Source organism: Chrysemys picta, chromosome 8 (genome assembly GCF_011386835.1).
Source record: "Chrysemys picta bellii isolate R12L10 chromosome 8, ASM1138683v2, whole genome shotgun sequence".
NCBI lineage: Eukaryota > Metazoa > Chordata > Testudines > Emydidae > Chrysemys > Chrysemys picta.
Window position 1 is genome coordinate 29136513 of NC_088798.1, and position 27794 is coordinate 29164306.

Genomic DNA, 27794 nt, shown 5'->3' on the forward strand with positions numbered 1-27794 from the left:
TTTACTTCAATTGCAAATGTTTATTTCAGTACTTTCCTACAAAATATAAACATCCAGACAGAACATGTTTAACATCTTCCAAGTTTGTACATAGTACATAAACATTTCACTGTACATTTTACTACACCTATAGGAGTTTTGCTCTTACACGTGCAATCATCTAAAATATGCTCCTCCGTTTTTCTATTCTGCTTCCCAAGTGAACAGATTATGGAGAATAAAGCTTCCATAAAAATGTGGTTCCAAAGCAAGAGGACTGACTGCTTAATAGCTCAGAATTGTAATGGTTAAAAGTACTGTATCATAACAAAATTCCACAGACCACCTTTCTGACTGCAGCAGATAATAACTCCGTCAAATATCCACTTTCCAATATTTGGAAGTCACAACCTCCATACATCTAATTTAGACTCTAGACTCCAAAAATAGTCTAAGGTCTTGTGTACTAGAGGAAACATTTAAATAAAAATAGATATTTTGGAAGTACTTTTGTTGCTGTTATGTTTATTTTCTCCCTTACCTCAATTCTTTAAAAATGTAGGTCAGCATTCTGTTAAGAGAAGTGAAAGGCTACGTGCCTGGTCCTACCCAGTGGTGTTTGTAATAAGCTATGTAAAGTTCCCCTACTCAGCTCTGCCACCACACTTCAACCCAACCTGCCCTCTTCCTGGCTATATACTCTGGCCTCTCAGAGAAGAGACTGCCAGTCATGTCAGGTGGTATGGCTTGTTTGCACAAATGCCTGCTAATTTATGCCCTGAGCCAGATTTGAACATTTACATTAATCCACTACACTGTTTCCAGGGGCAGTTTATCTAATGTGTTTTACTAAAACTCAGTTTTGGTTGATGTTTTTACTATTACTGTATGTAAATAGAAAATCTGAAGAAACCAAAGCTCTTTGGTAAGTAGTGCTGTAACTCAGTATATGTATGGATTAGCATTCATTATGCCAGTAGTGTTGAAGACCAGTTTTTGTTTGACGTTACCATTGTCCAACTGTTTATCCAACAATATTTCTCCAATAGATCCAAAAGTTAGTCTAGTCTAGCCAGATCACTATGCATAGCCAGTTTCATAATGCCCTTTGCATCAATTCTAACTAGATGATACAATTCGAGCCATAAGCTTAGAAAAATACAATCTAAACTAGAGATAATGGTCAGTTGGAGGTTCAAGTTTCACAAAGCTTCTGTAACAAGTTTGCACTATTTTAAAGAAAAGAAAGTTTGAGCTTTAAGTTCAGGAATTTTCCAGCCACTTTTTCTATCCAGTTCTTGTGATTAGTGTGCTGTTTTAAAAAAAGTCTCCAGAATTCATTCCCACGTTCTTGTAAATATCTTCATTAGGACCTTCAAGAAAGAAAGTTGTCAGCTAGTTTCAGGAAAGTAACAATTTTAACTTGAAAACTGCAAATTAACTAAATCAAAATAACTCAGACCCATTCCTTAATGACTGATACCACTACTGGAAACAGAAAGATCACATATAATTCAGTCACCTTGTATTGTATGAGAGAGAGAGAGAGAGAGAGAGAGAGAGACACACAGACAGACACCAACCTCTCTCATAGAACTGGAAGGGACCCTCAGAGGTCATTGAGTCCAGCCCCCTGCCTTCACTAGCAGGACCAAGTACTGATTTTTGCCCCAGATCCTTAAGTGGCCCCCTCAAGGATTGAGCTCACAATGCTGGGTTTAGCAGGCCAATGCTCAAACGACTGAGCTCTCCCCCCCCCCCCCCCCACGCTAAGGTGGTACAGACAAATACGAAGTCCTTGGCACAAAACAGGCAAGATTCTATGAGTATTCCTGAGCTGAAGCTACAGATTTTAATAGTGGCCCATCTGGGGATTTGGACTAACTTTAACACCTCCATTGGATAGGGCATCGGTAGAGAACCTGTAATCTCTGGATCCAAACAGCAGGAACCCATATTTGAACTAAAGAGCCAGGCCCATTAGTTAGAGGCAATAGACTCAAAAGTCTGGTCTGACCACTAGAGCAGGACAGTCGTCTATTGCAGTAGCTTGAATAGCTGCTTTGATTCCAAAATTTGGGGCCTGGAATAGTTTAAATTAGACATCTTATCTTTTGCAGTATTTCATAACATAATCCAGTTGAATAAGAGGATAGCCGGTAGTGCAGGACTCCTAAAGCATTAGAAATCCACATAGTTCTTAACTGAGAAAGAATTTCTGATATACCATATCTCACCAAGATTTCATGTTCTATAGCTACTTAATAAGAGGCAGGCAAATAAAGCCAGATGCCTACCGTTTACAGCAACAGAAGATCGACACAGGACTCTCCTCTTCTAATCTGTATCTGCCTGAGTTTGGTAGGTCTTTACACTGTGATATAAAGTCATGGAGTTCCGTCTCTGGAAAGCCATCTTGCTGGTAATGCTGAAGATTAGTCATTCTTCGTTACAATACAAAGCTGAATTCTTGTGTGTATAGTCTTGCTAAGATTTAACTCCTTCCCCTCAACACTAGCCACACAATTGTGTAAAAACTGGATTTAGAAGATGCACATTCTGAAGTGAAGTGCAGTAGACACTGTACAGAAATATTCTGATATATTTTTATCCTTTAAAATGAACATTTGGGATAGGAAGGCAGATTTGGTTTTGTCAAAACTAGGGCCAGGTGGGAAGAGAATCTGCTAAACAATTCTCATTAATATTTTAGTCACCTCTTCTTTAAGTTAGTGATCAAAGATTTCTGGAAATTAACATTTCAGGAGAGAAAGTTATAAACTTATGCTCTAAATTCATGTACATTACCTCATCTACCTCAGTGCTTTGTAATACATTGTAAAGTCTGGATGCACACCGACTAAACCATTATGCTTGTTTCCTAGCCAGTGAGATCAACTAGCAATACTGTAGCTGCTGAAAGTTAGGGTTTTCAGTAGAAAAGTTTCTGTATATTTGTATTCATATTTCAACTTTAATTACCAGATAGGTACATGTACTGGCAACAGCACTGAATCACTGGTTTTGTATTAATATCACAGTTGAATATGCAAACCATTCTTGCATTTTTCTTCTGAACCAGAGAATAAAAAAAGATCATGCCTACCTTAATTGTTTCATATGTATCTGTGATCAGTGCAATGAAAAGACTTAGCACCATATAGATGAACAGGCTGATGAAGGAGTAGAGGTAAAGCCGACTAAATAACCAAACCAAGTAACTTTTCTGCTGCATTTTTGCAAATGTGGCAAACATATCATCTCCATTTATCAGTGAGAAAAGGCATTCTGAAACCATGTTCAGAGAACGAAACTAGAGGAGAAGGGGAAACCAAAACAAACATTATTTAGTACCATTAGGGTTACCATACGTCCAGATTTTCCCGGACACGTCCAGTTTTTTGGTCCTCAAATCCCCATCCGGGAGGAATTTCCAAAAAGCCAAACATGTCCAGGAAAATAGTGGGGCATGGTAAGTGCGAGTGGCTGCAGAGTGCGAGTGGCTGCAGCAAAACTTACAACTCCCGGGATCTACGGGGGCACAGAGGCGGCGGGCAGCATCTGAGCACGCAGCCGCCTCCTCCCCGGGCTCCAACTTTCCCGGCTCCCTCCGCTCTGCACCGTGCGCCGGGGCCGAAGCAACTTCCCCAGCACAGCAGCAGCCGGAGCCTGGGGGGGGGCGGGAGGGAGGAGGGGGAATGCAGGGTGCTCAGGGAAAGGGGCGGAGTTGGGGTGGGGACTTTGGGGAAGGGGTTGATATGGGGGCGGGGAAGGGGCGGGACCAGGGCCTCCATGGGGTGTCCTCTTTTTTCAGTGTTGAAATATGGTAACCCTAGTACCATCAAGTTACTGTTTGCTGCAGTCTTAGTCTTAAAATAAGTGAAGAGCTGTTGAATGTTGCTGCCTCAGCTGTCCTAGACGCTTTACAAGAAGCATGAGGCACTGTACCCAATCAACCCTGTAACCCAATCAACTTTCCCTGGTTTAGAGACCTGCAGAGCAAAAGGTGGCTACAGGCAGGTCCTGGCATAGCAGGGAGAGAATGCAGGATACAGCATTGCAAACAGATATGACAACATGCATTGGTAGAATATATCTAGGCAATAGATTAGTTGTCTTCAACACAGATTTAGATTGGTTCAGCTGTGAACGAATAGCAAGACATGCTGACTTTGGTGCCTTAGTTCTTATCCCTTTAAGAAAAAAAAAATCTTAATTTGAAAATAGAAGTTAGTCTTGTGCAAGACCAAGTTATTTCTCAAAATATTGCATAGAAAGCCCCAGCTTTTGATTAGGAATCAATCTGGCCATACTTCGGACTCAGGACTCTCATAATGGTGGAGAGGAAAGTCTGAGCAAGTTGACGTTGTACTTTGTCAGCCTTCAAAACTATGATAGGTAAGGCTTTAGATTCTTAAAAAAGACTTTCCTCTTAGAGAAAGCCTTGAAATTGTGAAGGCTACGGGTAACTCTTATAATTTAGAAACTTACTTGGAATGAAGTCTATTCATTAGTTTAATAAGTGGCTTTCACACTTTGTATTCATGATCCCTTTCACACAGCTAGCCTCTGAGTGTGACCTCTCCCTTATAAATTAAAAATGAGGGGGGGTAATTTAATGGGAGCTTGGGTTGTCAGCCCCACAGAGCTGCCAGTTTGCAACCCCCATGTAACCACATTGCAAACCTAAGGGATCACAACCCCCAGTTTGAGAACCCCTGGTTTAATTTGTTCAGTTTAAAAAAAAATCAACTATTACATTACCTTAACATGATATGGCCCCAGTACAATCCATCCACAGAAACAATAGCCCAGATAGATCATAGCAGCACAACAGCAGAATCTAATGACATTGGGCAATGCTGACCGTAGTGTCAGAATAAGCAGCTGCAGAAACCAATATTAACAGTTAGAATCCAGCCAGATATTTGTTACAGTTGTGTGATAACAACAAATAAAATAAATACCAACAGCATGGAGATCCCAGGAGATCCTTACATTATACTTCTGAAAGAAACCTAGGTATCGAATAACTCCAAGCCACACAAGCATGGTGGAGGTTCCTAGGAGGATACTACAGACATCATAACTTGTCAGACTCTATATATAAAACAAATAGGAAAGAACAAAGTGTTAAAACCATACAGTGGACTAGAAGTCTCCCTTTTTGTGCTAGCCTATGATTTGGTCATTGCTACAACAATTTGCCAAGAAACTTTATTTTCCTTGAAAGCCTCCATCTCCCATTCCAATACTGACCAAAACCAATTCTGTTTAGTGGGCAAAACTCTACTAGATTATATAGCTGCAGGCAAGAAATGAGAAAGTATTTAAATAAATTTTGTGCATCTCTCACGTGTGTGACTAATATATACAGTATAGCCATCATGTCCAAGACATGTATTTTTCTGCCCAAGCAAAATAGATCTTTATGTAAGAGGAAGAATCAGGTCTAACCAACAAGTAGCTCATACAAGTGCCACAGTTCCAGGAAGTTACCAAGGAGAAAGATCGCTTCTAAAAACTGAAGTAATGATCACAGAACTAGATTTCATTTGTGTTCCAATGGTTTTCCATTCTGTCAACACCTACACGCACTGGTCTACTTTCATCCAACTTAATACATTCACTATCCTGATTTTAACTGCAGTTCTATTTTGAAAGGCAACTATGCAAAAATATGTTTAAGCATCAGATCTGAGTAAGAACAACAGCTCACTTTAGTGACAAAAGGTTTTCAGGGTTTTTTTTTTTATTCCTGTTAGACCCGCAGAACCAATACAGCAAACAGTTGGGTGGACTCCATTCCTTCTTGTGTTATCCATCAGCTGCTTCATTTGTTAAGCTGCACCCCTCTTCAGAAAGTTTGTGCAACCCTTAGCTACATTTATGCAAAGTGTAATTTGGCTGGCAGAACTTTCAGACAGTGGTGTACAACAAGGAAGAGATGTTTATTCAGATCTCAGGTTAAATTTGCAGGACTTGCAATGAGATGCCTCTGCTTTACTTGTGAGCTATTACATGGGATATGGAGTTTTAGGGTACATCTATACTTACCCGCTGGTTCGGCAGCCAGCAATCGATCTTCTGGGATCGATTTATCGCGTCTTGTCTAGACACGATAAATTGATCCCGGAAGTGCTTGCTGTCGACACCGGTAATCCTGCTCTGTGAGAGGAGTAGGCGGAGTCGACGGGGGAGCCTGCCTGCCACGTGTGGACCTGCAGTAAGTACCTTTAAGTTCAAACGAAGATACTTCGACTTCAGCTACGTTATTTACGTAGCTGAAGTTGCGTATCTTAGTTGGAACTGGGGCTTAGTGTGGACCAGGCCTGAGAAAGAAGATGAACCCCACAATCCCAATTTTTACCAAACCATTTAATAAGAAAACAGCACATTGGATGAAATCTTGCAATCAGATATACTCCTTCTTGCTCTCATACCTGGATTTCCCCAGACCATAAATCAATTACTCATTTTTGCACTTACTTCTTACCTTCCTTTTATTTGTAAGAATAGGAGCTATCTGCTCCATAATTGGTAGTTGGGTACTTTGCGAGAATAATTTAAAAACAGTAATCAGCACCACCAACTGGTTTTTCAGAATTATTCTTTGGTCAGCTTAGACTAAAGCTTACAGGCATGCTGCAAAGCTAATCTGCTGGAGTTTTGAGGGCAAGTAGCATTAGGTTAATGTTAGGGTATTTCAGGATGGAATATTTTTGCAGTTCGTGGTTGAGTCTTGTTGGACATGGGTTATAAAAATCACTGTGCATTTTTGTGTGACTAAGAAATTGAGCACCTAGACCCTGGGATAGGCACTTCTGTAAGAGCAAAAGAAATATTAAAAAGTAAATCAACTTTGGCTGGTCCATTAAGATATAACCTCACCCACCTTGTCAGAATTATTTTTTAATATGGAAGCAAGTAGTTTCAGATATAACTAGAAATACCATGGTCCAAAAGCTTAAGTGGTAGCACCAGGACTGGTTAGAGAAGCTATCAAAGTAGCATAGACTGTACACATCTAACTCTGAATGTGGGAGGGTGCAAGTCTATTTTGTCATCATGTGCTGTAGCGGAGATGTTCCAATTCCTGGAGATATTCAGAACTCTTGCAGACAGAAAGTTGCCAGGCTGATGCCTGCTTAGTTGCTGGAGATTGGGAGCTGGAGTTGCAGTGAAGAGGTGTTTGAGAAGTACCTCATTTCCTCAAGACAGTTGTAGGTACTGTACAATGGTGCACAGAAAGTTACACATACACTTCTAAACCGAAAAGCCAGATATCTCAAGTACAGCTACATGGGAGGAGGAAAAGGGAAAGCAGATAGTGAATACAAAATTTTATTTTGAGGGTTAAATTTCTTAAGAGTGAAGAGAATAGGCAGATGGGTGTCCAAGGATATTCAGGGTTCTAAAGTCTAATGACCAGTCACTGCTCACCTGAAATGAAATGCCTAACAAACAGTTTATTTTTGGTCCTCACTAGTTGGAAACCTCTAAGGGGGCTATACTTGAGAAGTCAGACTGGGATGAAATTTCAAGAACAGTTTTGCTTCTACCTAGTAGGTGAAGGTCTTACCTTAGCTTGTATTTCCATTTTTAGTGTTGAGCCAACAATAGTTAAGACATCACTAACAATAATCAGGATGTACCACCCATTGACAAATTCCATTTGATCTGTGAAAGATACTTCTTTCTTATAATTATGTAGGAAAAAACTTACAAATTCCTAGAGGAAAAAAAGAAAAGCAGCTACAATCAAACTAAGTTTAAATGGCTCAAAAGCATTCCTTAGGATAAGTTATACCCACCCTTTGGAGCCGAAATCCTTTAACCACTGATCGTGTGCAGAGGATCAATGAGGCTAAACAAGTCAATATGACAAAGGCATCGAAGATCATCATGTAATGAGTATTCTTTTGTACTGCAAAAAACAAAAAACAAACAAAAAAAAACCACAAGAACAAAACCAACAAAACCCCAAAATATGTTTATAATTAGGCAAAATCCATTGTGTTTGTGCACATCTAAGAGTATCCATTTAACTCAAGCCTGAATCACTTAATTTGGATTAAGATAAATTTAGAGTTTCACCCATTAAAGCTTATCAGAGATGTAGGAGCATGAAGTTGATGAGTGTCTCAGTATGATAGATCAACACTCACCAAATTGTAGGCTTAAACATACAAGTATATTGCACTTATGCTCAAGACAAGCCATCTGGCAAGTTATTTCAGTATTAATGTATCTCCTGCCTCCCTCATATTCAAGAGGAAACAGCTTTCAGCTTTGTTTAGAATATATTTAGTTCTTTACTGGCATTCTTGAGCAAGTTGTACAGATAACGCGCTTTAGTGACCTTGTCAGTGCTTGAAGGCATGAGACAGTCATGTGAATACTATTTGTATCTTGGAGCAAATACATAGTTGCTAACATGGTAGAATTACATTTTTCTGTTGTGCATTTGCAACTTAGATTTGTACAGATATAAAAGACAGCTGTATAGACAGTTGTGCATTACATTGACTGCAAATATTAACAGTATTAAACTGACTAGTGCTTCTCATTTAGAATTCCTGTAACCACTCCAAGGGTTTCCTAGATCACAAGCCAACATGATTTTACAGTATCTTCTTGAAAATTAGCAGTTGTCTTAAAATAACCATGTCATAATATTAGAGGTGTCTCCAGTGTCCCATGAGAGCACGAGATACTGTTCCTCATTTTACACCAACAGGAATGGAAGCCTTAAAAATAATAATAATAATAATTAATAATAGACATTCAGTGGCAGAGTCAGAAATTGGTCCCAGATCTTCTCAGTTCCAGTCCAGTGTCTTATCCACTGAGCCATCCTTCTCCTCCCAGAGCAATGCAGGTAACTTACACAGCTGCACAGGCAGTCAAGACCCAAGTAGTACAAGTTGTGCTGAACATCAGTTACTCAGAGTCACCAATGTTGCTTTTAATAAAAAGTGTATATTAAGAATTAGACACATAATCAAGACATTTAGGCAGGCGAAGGTTTGCACCAGAACTATGTTAAAGGGTTAAGACATTTTATCCTAGAGTTTTCCTATAAAGCTAACATATTTGAAGCCAGATAACCATCAGAAAGAAAAGGATTAAAGTTCCAGTACTAAAAACAGGATGCTTGCTTTATAGATTCATAGATTCTAGGACTGGAAGGGACCTCGAGAGGTCATAGAGTCCAGTCCCCTGCCCGCATGGCAGGACCAAATACTGTCTAGACCATCCCTGATAGACATTTATCTAACCTACTCTTAAATATCTCCAGAGACTGAGATTCCACAACCTCCCTAGGCAATTTGTTCCAGTGTTTAACCACCCTGACAATTAGGAACTTTTTCCTAATGTCCAACCTAGACCTCCCTTGCTGCAGTTTAAACCCATTGTTCCTGGTTCTATCCTGAAGGGCTAAGGTGAACAAGTTCTCTCCCTCCTCCTCATGACACCCTTTTAGATACCTGTAAACTGCTATCATGTCCCCTCTCAGTCTTCTCTTTTCCAAACTAAACAAACCCAATTCTTTCAGCCTTCCTTCATAGGTCATGTTCTCAAGACCTTTAATCATTCTTGTTGCTCTTCTTTGGACCCTTTCCAATTTCTCCACATCTTTTTTAAAATGCGGCGCCCAGAACTGGACACAATACTCCAGCTGAGGCCTAACCAGAGCAGAGTAGAGCGGAAGAATGACTTCTCGTGTCTTGCTCACAACACACCTGTTAATACATCCCAGAATCATGTTTGCTTTTTTTGCAACAGCATCACACTGTTGACTCATATTTAGCTTGTGGTCCACTATAACCCCTAGATCCCTTTCTGCCATACTCCTACCTAGACAGTCTTTTCCCATTCTGTATGTGTGAAATTGATTTTTCCTTCCTAAGTGGAGCACTTTGCATTTGTCTTTGTTAAACTTCATCCTGTTTAACTCAGACCATTTCTCCAATTTGTCCAGATCATTTTGAATTATGACCCTGTCCTCCAAAGTAGTTGCAATCCCTCCCAGTTTGGTATCATCCGCAAACTTAATAAGCGTACTTTCTATGCCAATATCTAAGTCGTTGATGAAGATATTGAACAGAGCCGGTCCCAAAACAGACCCCTGCGGTACCCCACTCGTTACGCCTTTCCAGCAGGATTGGGAACCATTAATAACAACTCTCTGAGTACGGTTATCCAGCCAGTTATGCACCCACCTTATAGTAGCCCCATCTAAATTGTATTTGCCTAGTTTATCGATAAGAATATCATGCGAGACCGTATCAAATGCCTTACTAAAGTCTAGGTATACCACATCCACCGCTTCACCCTTATCCACAAGGCTCGTTATCCTATCAAAGAAAGCTATCAGATTGGTTTGACATGATTTGTTCTTCACAAATCCATGCTGGCTGTTCCCTATCACCTTACCACCTTCCAAGTGTTTGCAGATGATTTCCTTAATTACTTGCTCCATTATCTTCCCTGGCACAGAAGTTAAACTAACTGGTCTGTAGTTACCTGGGTTGTTTTTATTTCCCTTTTTATAGATGGGCACTATATTTGCCCTTTTCCAGTCTTCTGGAATCTCTCCCGTCTCCCATGACTTTCCAAAGATAATAGCTAGAGGCTCAGATACCTCCTCTATTAGCTCCTTGAGTATTCTAGACAACCCCTATCTCCCATAAAAGGTATTCTAGTGATTACTTTTCTGTTTAAAGTGGTTTTTAGAGACCAAAGGCTCTACTACTGGTTATTAATCCAAGTAGGTTTTGAAACAAGCAAGCAATCTAAAATAGGGTGTTGAAGCACTATCTGATCTCAAGATGGTACCTGCTGCACCATTCCACAAAGATACATGTTGACATTTTGGATATACAAAGATTCTGCCATATATGTAGCTATGTGCTCACATTTGAGCAATTTTTGCAACTTAATTCAAATGGATAAAAAAAAGTTTTGTTTTGTTTTTTTTGGTAGGGGGCTGTACTTGTAAAACAAGTAAATTTGACTAGTATGTTTCACCACTGATTTGAGATTAAGTTACAAAAGAATCTCCTGGATTGACCTGTAAAAATGTTAGTGATGCACATTTTAACAGGGCATCACATCCTAATACAGATCATCACACAAGTCTGATATAAAGCACCTTCTTTCAGCACTGCATGATCCATTCAGGCTAGCATGCCATCTAGTGAACAGTTGGTGAAAGGCAGCTAATAGGGCTAATTCAGGGGTTCTCAAACTGGGGGTCGGGACCACTCAGGGGGTCACGAGGTTATTACATGGGGGTCACAAGCTGTCAGCCTCCATCCTAAACCTGGCTTTGCCTCCAGCATTTATAATGGTGTTAATTTAAAAAAAAAAAAAAAGTGTTTTTAATTTATAAAGGGGGAGTCGCACTGAGAGGCTTGCCATGTGAAAGGGGTCACCAGTACAAAAGTTTGAGAACCACTTGGCTAATCGAAGTAGGGAAAAACTTGAAAACAAAAAGATTTATCAAAACAAAAGTATTTTTGAAAACTATTTTGTTTCATTGCACTCTCCACTGCCCTTTTTCCACTGAATGCAATAGATTGAAGGCCAGGATTGGTTTTTCTCCTCTCCCCCACCCCTTTAAAAATACACACACACACACACACACACACACACACCCCTAATTTTCTCCCCCACTCCCAAGCTTTTTCCTTTTGCCGCTGACTTTTGGGGGGAAGGGGGGCGGAAGGTCCAAAAACCTGGATCTCATTCATCCTACTGGGGCACTTAGTGGCAAAAAGGGGAGGGAAAGGAAAGAAAGAAAATGAAATTTGACAAAAAGCCATTTATGGAAAGTTTCTGGTTTAAAGAAAGGCTATTTCTGATTAAAGTGTCAAACAGGGTTTTGACCAGCTCTAATATCTACTAATCTTAAGTTAGTTTGAAATAGTCATTAAATTCCAACATGCAGTGCATACTGTATTGTGCATCACAACTTGATTTCAATTAAATCAAATCCTTGGTACCATCAGTTACACATGCTAGCAACATTTAGCTATATTTCTATACTTACTGGATACAGCCTTTGCACGTTCGAATAAAAAAAAAAAGTGAATTACGCAAGAACCAGCTTTACTTTTCACCACTATCATTCAGCTTTGGCAGACAGAGTTCTAGCCTTTTTGTACTAAAAAGTCCATAAGAACAATCTAACTCAGTATGGCCAATGATCCATCTAGCCCAGTATCTTATCTTCCAACAGTGGCCAATGCCAGATGGTTCAGAGGGAATGAACAGAACTGGGCAATTGTAAAGTGACCCATCCTGTCTTCTAGTCCAATCATCTGGCAGTCAGAGGTTTAGAAACACCCAGAGTATAGGACTGCAGCCTTGACCATCCTGGCTAATAGCCATTGATGGACTTTCCTCCCTGAACTTATCAAAATTCTTTTTTTAACCCCATTGTAGTTTTAACGCTCAACATCCTGGGGCAACAAGTTCCACAGGTTGACTGTGTGTTGTGTGAAGAAGTACTTCCTTTTGTTTGTTTTAAACCTGCTGCCTATTAATTTCACTTGGTGACCCTTGGGTCTTGTGTTATGCAAATGGATAAACACTTCCTTAATCACTTTCTTCACACCATTCATGATTTTATAGACTCATTACTCATCTCTTTTCTAAACTGAACAGTCCCAGTCTTTTAAATCTCTCCTCAGATGAAAGCTGTTCACTACCCTTCATCATTTGTGTTGTCGTTCTCTGTATCTTTTTGAGATGGGCATCTAGAATTGCATGTAGTATTCAAAGTGTGGGCATATCATGCATTTATACAGTGGCATTGTGATTTTCTTCTTCTATTATATATCCCTTTCCTAACAGTTCCTAACATTCTTAGCTTTATTGACCACTGCTGCATGTTGTGGATAGTGGTATGACGATACCTGCTCAATGGCCAAGATCTTTCTTGAGTGGTAAAAACTAATTTACACCCCATCATTTATGCATATTTGGCATTATGTTTTTCAATATGCATTACTTTGCATTTATCAACACTGAATTTCATCTGCCATTTTGTTACCCAGAGATTTTGAAAGATTCCTTTGTAACTCTTCGCAGTCAGCTTTGGACTTAACTATCTTGAGTTAGTTTGTATAGTCTGAAAACTTTGCCACCTCACTGTTTGTAAATGATCTGGAAAAAAGGTTAAGCATGTTGAACAGCACTCATCCTAATACAGATCTATGGGGGGGCACTACTGTTTACCTTTCTCCATTCTCAGAACAGACCATTTATTCTCATCCCTTGTTTCCTGTTTTAACCAGTTGCTGATCCATGAGAGGACCTTCCCTCTTATCCCATGACTCCTTACTTAAATAACCTTTGGGGGAGAGTCTTTGTCAATGGCTCTCTCAAAAAGACCAAGTACCCTATATGCAGTGCATCACCCTTGTCCACATATTTGTTAACCTCTCAAAAAATTCTAATAAATAGGTGAGGCATGATTTCCTTTGCAAAAAAGCAGTGTTGACTCTTCCCCAACAGATCAGGATTAGCAGACAGATGAACATGTTCTGTACCATAGTTTCAACCAGCTGTCCTGGTACTGAAGTTAGGCTTACTGGCCTGTAAGTGCCAGGATCACCTCTAGAACCTTTTTAGAAAATTGACATCACATTAGCTATCCTCCAGTCATCTGGTACAGACTCTAACCTATCAAAGGCCAGTTAGTAGTTTTGCAATTTCATATCAGAGTTTCTTCACCCAAGAGTTCTGAATACCATCTGGTTCTGGTGACCAGGGCCATCCCTGGGGGGGGGGATGCAGGACAACCCCCACCCCCCTCCATCCTCCCACCCAGGCCCTGCCCCACTCCACCCCTCCCCCGGCCCTTTCTGGCTTCCACCATCTCCCCCAAGTGATGCCAGGGCTGGGTCGCTTGTTGCTGCTGGCGCCATGCCCCCGGCTAATTCCCCAGCCCATCCTGGACTCTGTGTCCCAGCAGTTACCCTGGTCCATCCTATGGATAGGACAGCTCTGCTGGTGACTTACTGTTTAATTTATTAGGTTTGTTCCAAAACCTTCTCTAATGACAACTCAATCTGGGACAGTTCCTCAGATTTGTCACCTAAAATGACCAGCTCAAGTGAGGAAATCTCCCTCACATCCTCTGCACTGAAGACCGATGCAAAGAATTCATTTAGCTTCTCCACAATGGCCTTGGCTTCCTTGAGTGCTCCTTTAGCACCTCAATCGTCAAGTAGTTCAATTATGTGTTTGTGTTCTCAAAATTTCAGGTGAAAGTTCAAAATGTTTGAGAGTTATGAGCAGAAAGATTCTTTATAAAACCTAAATTTGAGACCAACTCTGTGGACAGCACCCCTTTACATAATTCCCCCTATTAGTTGGCAAGGTGAAAATGAAAGAGGATGAGAAGATCTAACACAACCCCATCCAGAGTGGATGAATTCTGTATTAACATGACAAAAGTTAAACACATTTATGGATGCCTTAAAGTATTTTAACTTAGTTGTTACTTACTTGATCCAGAAACATGCCAGTCTTTACATTCCCTGATGGCAATATCGTTGTCCAGACTTATTTTAATTCTTCCACTATGTGCTTTGTTATCAAACACTATCTGTGTGAAGGACAGAGAGATTTTGTATAAAGTTACAGGTGCTTACATAAAGCTTAGAAATTTTATATATATTTCATAACAATGACCCATAATATTCTTAGGAGGAAAATTAGGAAACTAAGAATCTTCAAATTTATGCATGTAAATATGTAACAGAAAAAAGGTAAAGTCTGATAGAACATAGTAATTATAGCAAATTACTAATCCATTTGTTGGAATATAAATTAAGTCATTAATTTAAATTACAATCCCATTCTAGTCTGAACTGCACATAACCATTCTTAGAAGGGTCTCTTGAGAGAGAAGAGAGGAGTTTTTTTTTTTAAATAGACTTGTAGTGTGCTCAAAGACGGAGGTTTAATTTCTTATACTTGCTGTCTGGTAGCATTTGGTGAATAGGTTTAACAGGAGAGCCTATCAACAAAGGTTGGCAAAATGTCTTGTGGCTCCCACAACATCAACCTTCAACTAGTTATAGGCTACTGGAAGCTACAGCAGCCCCCTTGACCACTCACCATGATAACTGAGCCCTGGTGCCCAACCATGGTTAAATGTATGGTATGTATAGTACACTCCCTACGAAGATATCCACATATGCAATAAGAATTATTACTATGGTGAATACAAAATATATTATAGTATTCACTTACTGTCAAAGTAAAATCATAACAGTCCGGGAGTTCATGGTGACGAACTGTCTGGAGATTGATTGCTTTCAGTTTAAAGGTAAGCTGTACTGTTACAAGTCTGGAAGGCAAGTTTGAATTAGCTTTTCATAGTACTAGACTAGGGATTCTCAAGCTGGGGGTCGGGACCCCTCAGGGGGTCACAAGGTTATTACATGGGGGTCGTGAGCTGTCAGCCTCCACCCCAAACCCCACTTTGCCTCCAGCATTTAGGATGGTGTTAAATATATTTTTAAAAAAAGTGTTTTTCACTTATGGGAGGGGGTCACACTCAGAGGCTTGGTATTTGTACTGGTGACCCCTTTCACAAGTCTGAGAACCACTGTACTAGAATCAATCACACACACACACCTCACCTATGGAAGTCCAGAGTGAAATTGAACTTGTGCTTTCCCAGTGTTCTGTTTTCCAAAGGCATCATTGGCTCAACATAGAAACATTCTGCCATGAAGAAAGAGGCACAAACAGCAGTTGGATTCAGTGTCGGTTTAAAACAAATTAAACTACCCCCCAGTGGGCATAAGAGCTATTTACTAAAGAAGTCAAAATAGCAATACATCTCAAATGGGTCAGTCATTTTAGAGATCAGTTTGCGAGAGTATGGACTTTCTTGCACTCCAACTCAATTCATTCTTGACTTCAGGCACACTTAAAGAATTAACATTAGTTATTTACTTCCTTACCTCACAGGGATATTGTGATGGTAAATGCAAGAGGCTTCATAATATAGTGATGAATGCCACAGAAAAGCTTATAAGTCAGTCAAAATACCAATAGCATTGGCTAAAGCTAGTGCTACTTCCCTCAACATAACGGCATTAGAATTGCAATTAATTTTTAAAAAGTTACAGAGCTTTACCCATTTCACAAATGTTAGGTTACAATAAAAGTTTAAAGACAGACTACGTGATCCAGCATAATCTGTTCTAGATTTTGTGAAGAGAAACTTTTGTAGAGTCCATGACAGTTTAATACAACTATAAAAAACTGATTATTTTTGGGGAAAATTGAAAACAAAAAAGTTCACTGAGTATAAAGAAAGAGTTCAGACAAGATATAAGGTAGGTGTGTCACCAGTTTCAATGTTGGGGTCGATATCAAAGGTGTCATTTCCAGGACAGATGCTTCCTCGCTTGTAGAACTGTTGACAGATTGCCATAGCTGTTTGTTCTGCGCCTCTCCTCTCATAAGCATGATTTCCAACAGATATGTTGCGCAGCTGTAAGTACTAAGTCAAAACAATAAGAGTCAAACTGAATTAGATGTCATGCCTAGGCTGCTACATCTGAACAAGCTAGTCAATATTTGTTTGAATGTATACTAGAACCATCTCATTGTTTAAAAGGTCACCTAAATAATTCAGAAGGCCTACACCACACTCCTCAGCTGGACTTGTCCACTAAGTTCAAGAGAGTTTTGCCTGGGCAAAAAGTTCCGGATTAGATCCTAAACAAGCAGTATTTTCTATTAAAGGTCTCCTAGGATGAGGCTAATTCATTATTTTTTCCTTGGAGATCCTTGGATTAAAGCCATTAGACATGAAAAGCATACAGATAAGACTTGGGTGGCAACAGCCTCCCAGGTTTAACACTGGGGCATGAAGATCACTAGTACCAGCTTTTTCCAAGTAGTCACTGAAGGCCTTCATCTGTCAATCTGATTCAGGATTGGTTTTATCCCATGCATATGGTAATATTGTAGTTTGTTACTTAGTCAAAATTTACACACAAATGAGCTATTTGGTTTGACAGTAGTATTTCATTTGACCCTAGAGGTATAGTGGACAGATCCTCTCGCGTGATGTGGTGATGCTACAAAAAGCAGCCACATTAGCACATCTGACTCTAGGAGTGTTATTCAACATACAGGACCCTGGGATGCCCTAGAGTGGATAGAGCAGTTCTTATACCATGCTTTTCCCTGTTTCCAGCATAGGAAGGTGTGGCTGGGGTTTTTCTATAGTCCTACCAATCCTCTACTGCAACTTTGGCTCCTTGGCAGTTCAAATTTCTACTGGGACTCCAGCCCACCACACAGCAGACCAGGTTGTTCCCTCTTCACACACACAGTGTCTCTCCAGGTCTGTTTCTTGCAACTCTAGGAAAATATTCTCTTTTCCTAAACTCTTTCCCTTGGTCTAGATTTCCCCCTACCCATGGCCCTTATTACTGTAGTATCAGAGCGCCTCACAGTCTAACGTATATACTCTCACAAACCCCTATGAGGTAGGATGGGGAACGGAGGCAAAGAGAGGCTTAATTACTTGCCCAGGTCACACAGGAAGTCTGTGGCAGAGCAGAGAGTTGAACTCGACTCAAGTCCTAGGCTAGATCCCCAACCATGGCACTATCCTGACTTTTCTAGTCAGACAGTGCCATGATAAGTTGTCCCCTGGAATCTTAAAATGACAGTCTTGTAAGATATTTAAGAAATAGGATCGTATCCCTCAAACAATTGCCCAGAAGTTTGGAATGAGAGATTGTTGTTCTTTGGCAGCTAAGAGCTAGACCCCTATAGGTGAACTTACACTAGACTAGACGACCTCCCTCATAACTTTTAGCCCAGTGGCTCAGGTACTCACTTGCAATGGGGGAGACCCCCGAGTTCCCTTCCATTTGAGCAGGAGAAGGGATTTGAACTGCGTGGAAGCAGAGAAAGAACAGTCATGCATTGCATCCCCTTCCTGTCAGTTCTTTCTCTGCTTCCACAACTGCCACCTCTCAGATGAGTGCTCTAATTGCTGGGCTACAGCCTATAGGATATTCGAGTGTGGGGCTTCCTCAGTCTCTCCTGTATTAGTTTGGATCAGTGGTCACCTACCAGTCGATCGCGGAGCCTCTGGCCATCAGAGGCTCCACAACCAACCAGTCAGTCATGATAGGGTTGCCAACCCTCCAGCAGCCAAACATGTAGTTCGGACGCTAACAGTCTGGCGGCACAGCAGAGCTAAGACCAACTCCCTGCCTGCCCTAGCCCCACGCTGCTTCTGGAAGCGACCACCATTGGCTTCTGGGGGCAGGAGGCTCCATGTGCTGCCCCCATATGCAGGCACCACCCCCACAATTCCCATTCCCGGCCAATAGGAGCTGTGGGGGTGGTGCCTGCAGACAAGGGCAGCATGTAGAGCCACCTGTCCCTCCCCCACAGAGCTACTGCCAGACATGGCAGCTGCTTCCAGGAGCAGCACAGGGCCAGGGCAGACAGGGAGCCTGCCAGAGCCCCACTGCCCGGGAGCTGCCTGAGGTAAGGGGCACCAAGCGGGAGCCTATACACTGGACCCCTTCTGCACCCCAACCTGCTGCCCCAGCCCCCCTGCACTCAAACTCCCTCCAAAGCCCACACTCCCTCCCTGAGCCTGCACCACAACCCCCAGCCCCAGCCCCAAGCTCCTCGGCCCCAGCCCATAGCCTGCACCCCGTCCCACAACCCAACTCCCTGTCCCAGCCCAGTGAAAGTGAGTGGGGATGGTGTGAGCGGGGCAGGGGCATGGCCTGGGCCTTGGGATGTTTTGGTTTGTGTGATTACTGTTATTTCTGTGTTTTCTTTGGAGGCAGATCCTGGGTTGCACTTAAATTCAAAAAGTGATCTTGTGCTGAAAAAGTTTGGAGACCACTGGTTTGGATACATAAATGACAGAATCATTGGTGGGAGGAGAAGGAAGGAAGGGGGGGGGGGGGGGAAAAGAGAGAGAGAGAGAATATATATGACTGTGCAGCCTGGTGGTCAGAGCACTCACCTAAGAAGTGGGAGACCTGGGTCTAATTCTCCTGCTCCACTGACTTTTTAGTTTATCCAGAGTGGAAAAGTCCCACATCAGAATATCCATAGTTCAGTGGTTAGAGCAGTCACCTGAGGTGACACATCCCTGCTCAAATCCTCTCCCGCCTTTAGGTGGAGTGGGGGCTTTAACTAAGTCTCCCACATCTCGGATGAGTACCCTAATCACTGGACTAAAAGCGGAGGCAGCTGGTCCTGTTCCTTCTCCTCTACTAGCCCCCACCCCTTTGCCAAAACAGCACAGGCACCTAACACCAAGAGATGGTTTGCAGCTGAAAATCCCAAGCAGATGGAGGCATCTCCCTGCAGCCCAGATTTTGGCACCTATTGCCAAGAGAGGGGCAGGGCTCAGCGCACACCTCAGCTTGGCACCTCTCATTGGCTATTTTAGGCAAGGAGCCTCCTGGCACACTGGCTTTTTGTGAATCCCATTCTGAGACACCTATCACCCTCCATTCATCGCATAGGGACCCCAGGTGCCTAACCCAGGCTTTATGAATCCCAGTGATTTTTCTAAGAATCTAAAAGATAAGCATGGTGATGCAGAGCACCACCACACCCAAGTGTCTTTGTGAATCTAGCCTTAAGTGTGGACACAGAAAAACCTTGCACTGGGTAATCCTGATCCGCCTCCTGTCACTGCCATGTATTCTACACTTTTAGCCATAAGCCTCTAAAACATCAAGCTCTCAGGAAGCTTTAATATTGGTTTATATTGAAAAGCCTGATCATGTTTGATCATCCAGTGCAGGAACTGGATTATGTATTGTTCTTTAGACCTACAGAAATGGCTGGCCCAGGTAAGTTACAAATATCAGGGATATCTATATATCACAGGGATAAACAGAATTGGGGTGAGGTACTACATAATTAAGAACCAGAAGACCAAGGCAAAAAAAGATATTTACTGTAATATTTGCTTTTGGAGAGCAGGGTCAAATATAAATTAAATCCACGACACTGAAACTTCAGAGCATACAGACACTGTGACCAATACCCCGTTTTCTTCCCCCACTCCCCCTTTGGGGTAGTTCATTTTTGAGATGGTGAGAGACCCAGCCTGAGTGTTTTACAGGCATAATTTTCACCTTTAAAATGAATTGCAGGTGCAATTCAGAGTATTTGTGTTGATATATCCCCATTTAGCACCACCAAGGTGAGGTATTTAGAGAGACGGGTACACGTATCGGGGCCCATAATTCACTTCTGGGTGCCAAAATGCAAACACATTTGAATGTGATAAGGGGAACCTCCTGTTTCAAAGTGTGGACCATTCTATCTAGTTATCCCAAAGGGCAACTATGCCAAAAGAAATTGTTTAGTGACAAGCATTCCTTGTAGCATTTAAATATGATGAAAAAGCACTATAATCAAATGTAAGTTATCGACTCTGTTAGAGAAGCGATAGGTCTATTTGCTTGTATTGGAAAAACAAGTGGAGGCTCTCAACCAGTAAGAAGTAGAGCCACAGAGTTATCTCCAGTGACTGGAGAACATAGCCGCTCTCTTCCCCAGCTCACTACTCCAATTAAAAAACAAAACCCAATTGCTTTTTCTCTAGTCTCCACAGAGGAAGAATTATTTGAATCCCTCCCCGTCATCTTTTATTCATCCCAGAAAATCTTAGAGACCTGCTACCAAAATTCAGATTCTCTCCTAGATATATCCCCACATTGTTTGCTTTGTAGATGGCTGGATAAGACTCCCTAAAGAATGAGGCAACATTCATCCAGATGGGTTGCAGCTGAATGACAAACTCCTCTCCCCCAGACTGAGTTTACCACTTCCCCCAGTACTCATACTTTGCCCAGCAAGCCAGAGACTAGTCATGAAATCCAACTTTAGTATCTCCTCACTATTTAAGGAGACAAGTTTTAAATTGAGGAAGTCTCCTCCTTCATACCCATTTTAATTCAACTTCAGCATGAAATCATTCCCTAACTTGAAGAAAGAGTCAACTGGGAGACCAGGTCATCTTAACACCAGCTATAGACTAATGGATTTAGTTGAATTTACAATGAAGGACAGTAGTATTACTACTATATAGGACATAATCTACCATACAATTCTAAAGTGGCACACTCCAGTTAGGACTTTACATTCGTAGAATATCAATCTGACCAATCCTATATCATTGTTCATAAAGAGCTCAAGATTTGGCAATAACGCAGAGACATGACAGACTATTTAAAAAAAGTCTACTACTATTTGACTTTGTAAAATTACTAGATACTTAAGTTATGTTAATGACTCCACAGTTAAGAGTACAAGTCTCTGTTCACGGATACTCTGCCCTCTTAATTTAGAAAGAGTCAGCATTCTCTCTTGTCAGTTCTCCCTTTCCAACACTCCCAAAGAAGTTGGGAAACGGGAAATTCTTCCAGCTTTTAGCCCAATTTCTTTCTAAAGCGACCAGTTTTATTTCAGTCTCACTTTTTCTGAGACACCAGCTTTAGATATTTTGCAGTTTTGTGAGATTACTTGATTTAAGTTACATTTACAGGTTCTTTCCTACGCCCTTTTATGTACTAGACATATTGCAATGGAAACTTTTACCTGGTTTATTGCAAAGAAGATCTGGTCATAGACATCTGTTTGTGTGTATACAGCATAGGTATCATCCATTCTCTCTGTATATCCTTTCAAGAAGAGGTGCTTGAATGCCACAGTGTTCTCCTCCTTGAAGGCAACCACCATTTGATTGCTTAACCCAAAAACTACTAACTGGGGGGGGGGGGGGGGAGGAGAGAAAAAAAGAAAATGTTTAAAAGCCAATTTTCCTTTGGAACTGCAAAGGCTTACAGTAAAACTACCCTCCCTCTTCTGCACAGAAACCTCCTCTGGACAGCCATGGCTGGATTAGACTATTACTAGAAATGGAGCTCACACTGCCAGCTGTTTTTTGTTTGTTTATTTTAGGGCGAGGGGGGGAAAGACATGTTGGAAATTTAAACTCCTCTCCAAAGAATGCATAGCCTAGAAGATCATTCCTTCAGTGTAGGTACAACCGCCTCCTGTGTTTGGAAAAAGTCATTTCCCATCCAGATAGAGGCCGGTCTAACAGCCTTTTTTTTTTTTTTTTAATTAAATAAAGGGGGTGGGAGAAAAGGGCCATCCCATCTCCTATCCAAGCTACAAATGAGTCACTACACATGTTTTGACAGTCATAGTCTGAGGTTATTTTGGAAAGCATGAAATACCAGAGCGACTCAACTCAGAATCAGCTACAAGGTATAACCAAATTGAGCTTTCAAGCGAGGGGAAGAAAAAAAAAAAAAAGTAGTCACCCTGGGATGATGTAGAAGAGGAAATGTAGTTGTCTAACCTCTTGCACTCAGATAAAAGCGGCATTAGCACAGCATTCTGCAATTACCCAAAGCAGCTTTTAAAGAGATATTAGAAGTGAATTAACTGTTCATTAAAAGGTTTTGATTAGCTAGCACAAGATCCTGTTGACAAGTATTACCCTGGGGAAGAAGAGAGACTTGTAGAAGAGTTTTATATAGACTTAACAGGAGCCCAGAATTCCCTTTAGTGGTTTTACTGCCAATTAATAGAGAAGAGACTTCCAGGAAATAAAACAGACAGTCACTGGGCTAAAGGAGGATTTTGCAGCCCTGATGTTCCCTGGAAGAAATTTCTACATGAGGATAACTAGATTACCAGTAATTCTGGCATTTAAGAGTGCATCATCTCAATAGATCACCCTAGGGCTACACATGTAAACACACTAGTGAGAAGATGAATAACTTGAACTCTATCATGTATGGGCATGTTTCCCCTGGAAACAGTGGCTCAACATTAGTTTACTTCCAATTTAGATCCTCCCATGCCCAATTTCTAGCTACTACAAGAGGAAGACAATCCGTGTAACACATAGCAGTAAAAGTAATATAAAAAAAATACGAAGTAGAGCATATATGCACACAGAGCCCACCAGGTTTTCATCAAGGAAACCAAGATTCCTGGAATTCACTCTTGCAGCCTGTGGGACCATTGTCCTCCACACTCTTGCTTTCACAGCAGAAAGTCACTAGGTTCTGCACTCTATAAGCAGAAATTATGGAAGATCTTTGGTTGAAGACTAAGATAGGGGAGGAATTAGCGCATAAGCTTTCTCCACAACAAAAGGAGAGAGAGTCAGATAATGACATTTTAGTCAAACAACAAATGTTTGGTCTAGCAAACTAAACTTTAAAGCTGGATGAGAAGGAAAAGATTGAGAGAGTACTTAAATTCTACCTAAATGTGTGTTTGTATGTACGTTTGCATACCTCATTCAAAATTCACAGTGAACATACCACGCAACGTCTACCATATTGCCAAGGCTTCCAAAGTTGCTTATCAAGAGAAGCCTGAGTTGATACTGTTATGTTGTGCCACAGCAAGTAGAATATTTATCAGTTGCCTTCCTCCTATCTTGTATCCATAGAGTGAAAAGAAAGCCCCAGCTCCCAAAGTAACTCACCTGGATGGTAACCATCACTATTTTTAGAAGTTGAATCCCAAGTTTCCAAGGTTTTCTGCCCCGGGCCCAAAATTTCTCACAGGGGTTCATGAAAAAAAATTTAAGTTTCCTTCTAAGTTGGTCTTCCAAAAGCAGCTCCCGTGAAACAGATGGGTGTCGTTTGTAGCTGTAAAGATCATCATCAGGAGAACTGCAGCTGCTTACAACCACTTCAGCATTTTCCATTTCTGGAAGAAAAAAGCCATTGTGTAAGTCAATTGGAAAAATACAGTAAACAGCAGATCACTTTTATTACACACAATACTTAAGATTTTAGTCTACTGATTACAAGCAGGTTAAAGATATTTGCACTCTACATTGCACAAATAGCAAGACATATATCGTATGTATTCTTTAGAACTACAGCAATACCTAGGCTCAATTAACAAAGTTTTGAGAAGCCATTGAATTTGGAGATTAAAATATTAGGACCATGATTTACAAGTGACATTTTTGTCCCTTTGGATTACTGAATTGATTGCCAAAAAGCTCTATTCTTCCCTCACCAAAACCACAAATATGAGATAAGTTTTAGACACAGAGGGAAATCAATCAGAAGGACATTTGTAGTATGTCATCAGCTTTTAAGGGTACTTGTTATCTACCCCTACATCTCCAAGCCTGCTGTCTAAAAAGTAGAACCAGGCAAAAGGCCAGGACTAATTCTTTCAAGTTTAAATGACCTATAGCCTTTTCAAATGTCAATTCTCCTTTTCACACAATACAGATAACTTAGAGGCAGCAACTGGTCCAAAAGTAAGATACTGCTACTGTATTCTCAACTTTCATGGTTTTATCTTGAATCTGACATTTAGTGTTCTAGAGCCCCAGATCCTGAGTCAGATTACATTTTTAATCAGAGTTGTTTGTTCTTAAAAAAAGTGTGTCTAGCCTTTATGGTTGCAGAGAAAATCTTGAGAGCATTGATTATGTGCATATTAATGGCTCATCAAAAAGAAAGCAAATAAGGAGGACCCAAAGTTGCGGAGGGGTTAGTGAGGTTTTTAATCTCATGATTTTGCAGGGCCTGACTCATGATTTCTGAATGGTTGGAGTGGACAGTACTATAATAGGACCTAGCATAAATGCAGTGACAGGACTTTTTTCTGTTAAGCTTGCTAAGACTGCAGCCAAAGATGGTAAAGAGCATCAAGCAAATGTTAGAGAGAAGAGAAGAATTGAACAGATTAAATTCTTTATTACATTCTTCAGCACAAGAGCTTCTTACTGTGGTATTTTGGAGTCAAAGTGAAGAGCTTGTAAGGCTACACTCAAAAACATTTTTGTTCTAAATAGGTCAACAAAAGGACAGAGTTTTGTTTCCATTAAATTGTGAAATTAGATTTGCTTCCCCTGTTCTTATCTGAGTTTTGAATATACTGGAAAGACATTTTAAAGACAAATAAAGTTTTAAAGCTACATGTGCTAGAAAATTCTCCTTCATTCACAATTTATATCCAATATCCAACTGTAAGTCATTAAAAATTAATTTCTCCTTCAGTTGTTGCACAAAGTCATTGTACTCAGCTGTATACAAGGGTCTGCATGGTATTAATTCTCCAGAGAGTATGAGAGTACTTAAAGAGGCCTGAAAATCATAGTTTCTTAACGTTGAAAATTATTACTAGGACCGACAATAAAGGCATATTTAAAACTGCTCATTATAATTTCCCATTTTGAGGACTCTTATTGCTGCAGGTTTTAGTGTACATGATGGATTCCAATGTCCTTTAACAAAATTTGTTTTCAGAGTAGCAGCCGTGTTAGTCTGTATCCGCAAAAAGAACAGGAGTACTTGTGGCACCTTAGAGACTAACAAATTTATTAGAGCATAAGCTTTCGCGGACTACAGCCCACTTCTTCGGATTTGACAATTCTTAAATCTTACTCATCTTGGCTTAAAGGCAGTACGTCCTCCTTGTCATACAGGATTTTCGGTTTCTGTGGCCAATTAAAATATATATATCTCCTCTCCCCCACAGACATTTTTAGAACAGTGTAGGCCATACTCAATTACTAACAAATATTTTTCACTCTATTAACTTGCAGGCAAACCAGCAGTGGTACCGACACTCAACAAGCTTGTTGCATTGACACCACACACATGTTTTAGATCAAACAATCACACCTTCATAAACAAGCACTGCAAGAGTCTCTCCATCTCCCACACTATCATAAGTAGTAAAGGAAGTTACTTTAAGAACTCCACTTATGATTTTGGAGGTCATAAACCAATTATAGGGGGTGGGGGGAGGAAGCATGGCTAGAAGAGTAACTTTTATTCACCCTTGGTTATATTCAAGGCTCCATGAGGACTCGGAGTGGGAATAGTTCTCAACACACAGACGTTACAGGTCTGCTTCCAGCAATACAGGTCATTTTATTATTGATGTTTTAAGAACATGTTGCAGGCTTTCATCTTGTAACCACCACATCCAAAGTCCTGGGAAGGATTCTGTAATGGTTAGGGGAATACATACTGGGGCCTGAAATTCTCTTGATAATGCTACATGGGTCTTCAAGCAGGGGGCAGATCTTACATAAGGTCTGAAAAATCAAGTATTCCACACATAGTGCCATTGACTTCAATAAGAATGATACACTGGTAGAGAGCAGGACTAGCTAGTCAGTACTACAATGCCCAGAGACACAAGAAGCAATTAGAATTAAAACTCTGACATAGCTTTGGATCTCTCTGTATAGGGTTAACTCAACTTCAGTTTCTTTTTATGAAGTATTAGGGTATTTAAATAGTAAACTTTTTCATTCTTTGTACTTGAAAACTTTTAAGAGCAAAGTCCATAGTCCTATCATCTAGGATGATCTCTGCCAAGTATTTTTATTCCAAGTCACCAACAAGGTAGCCTTACAATAGATGACAAAGTGCCAACACACTGAAAAAACCCACAGGTTAAAAAAACGTTATAGCCATGAACAGTTGTAAGGAAAGTAACATTTAGGAAATATTGTAGGGTTTTTAGGCACAGTTTCAACAGCACCAACACTATTACCATAGAAACAGCTTTACTTAGTTAGCTAGAACCTTTCCTTAAAGCAAAAAAAAAAGGAAGCATATCAAGTCTGATCTATTTGCAGGTAATTTTAAGGAATCACTCACTTTGGTATCCATGTTTAAAATAGTTAAACATTTCAAAAGTTAACAACTCATGTTTCCCAAAGCTTCACTCAAAATGTGGCAGCCTGGCACTCTAAAGAGACTATACAATGTCATGGATACATGAAGGAAGGAAATTGTTCCCCATCTCTACACCCTAAAGGTAGCTTCACAGAGCCTTTCACTGCAGAGTTTTCCCCAACCTCCTGGGAAGTGAGATGTCAAAGGGGGACTGCGCACAAACTGACCTTTTGGAGGATAACAATAGAAAAACTGCATTTCGCAGTCTGCTCCTGTGCCTTTCTCCTCCATGGCTGCTTAGCTATTTTCCCCAGGGCAGCACCACCTACAGAAACTGATATATTTACTTATTTAACAGTAGCCCTGACACATTATTTATATAACCTGCCCCTCGGCAAACTACACAGGGCGATCTTGTTAGCATCTCTGCAAAGTGCAAGGACACCTGATGCCAATAGCCCGTGCGCGTCAACCCACGTACCTACAGCAGCCAGCTGGGAAGGTGCAAATTGCTCTGGTGAGAAGGCGTCAGTGGGGAGTTGGTTTCATAGCCGCATACGCACCTTTCCTGGCCTGTGGCCGAAGGAGACAAGTGAAGCGAGGAAGCGTTGGCGTCTAACAGCAGCAGAGCCCAGAACCTCATCTCAGGGATTAACTGATACTGCAGCCGCACTAGCGGCACGTGACTGCCGCTCAGCTCCTCCAGCAGCCTCCTCCCACTGGCAGACTACATTTCATTGAGGTCCGAGTCCTCCTCGCTTCGGTATTTTCCCTCTCTTCATCTACATCATACCAGATCCCCCAACCTGCAAACAATAGTCCTAAAAACTACTGTGTGATGATCCGAGCCACAGATCAAGTTGCAGCAGCACTTACAGTTCTCTTCCTTATCTGTCACTTTAGAAGAGTAGGAGCCTATTTTAATCCTTCTTTCTCTTCTTGCTCTGGTCCAAAAACGCTATGCAGACATAAAAATCATACGCTGAAAACAAACCTATATCGGTACTTGCGTTACCAATAGCATGTAGGTAATCAACAGGGAAGATTCTAAATAAACACCTGTTTTACTCGTCACTATTATAATGT

General features: G+C 40.9%; 1 protein-coding gene across 9 annotated transcripts; it reads right to left on the reverse strand.

Moving 5' to 3' along the window:
* On the reverse strand, positions 1-27668 carry MCOLN3 (mucolipin TRP cation channel 3). 9 transcript variants are annotated; one of them, XM_005294460.5, is made up of 14 exons: positions 27190-27668; positions 23534-23760; positions 21622-21789; positions 16363-16516; positions 15645-15729; positions 15253-15349; positions 14503-14602; positions 7794-7906; positions 7562-7711; positions 4978-5079; positions 4744-4866; positions 3086-3292; positions 2277-2407; positions 1-1352 (listed from the first exon to the last, which is right to left on the reverse strand). In XM_005294460.5, exons 2-14 carry the CDS (start codon positions 23756-23758, stop codon positions 1346-1348), a joined length of 1662 nt encoding a protein of 553 aa, XP_005294517.2. In that variant the 5' UTR covers positions 23759-23760; positions 27190-27668; the 3' UTR covers positions 1-1345. The 9 variants fall into 9 exon arrangements, with proteins under 9 accessions (XP_005294517.2, XP_065410216.1, XP_065410220.1 ...); XM_065554144.1 differs by having other exon boundaries at positions 26936-27227; XM_042840526.2 differs by having other exon boundaries at positions 1213-1352; positions 4951-5079.
* Positions 27669-27794: the final 126 nt, after the last annotated feature.

Excerpts from the sequence above, each read along its gene's own strand:
- MCOLN3 (XM_065554143.1), bottom strand. The coding sequence starts at position 26,999 with ATGGAGGAGAAAGGCACAGGAGCAGACTGCGAAATGCAGTTTTTCTAT. Across the intron at positions 23,761-26,935 it reads CTATTGTTATCCTCCAAAAG|AAATGGAAAATGCTGAAGTG; the intron begins GTCAGTTTGTGC and ends TTTTTCTTCCAG. Across the intron at positions 7,907-14,502 it reads CTGGCATGTTTCTGGATCAA|TACAAAAGAATACTCATTAC; the intron begins GTAAGTAACAAC and ends TGTTTTTTGCAG.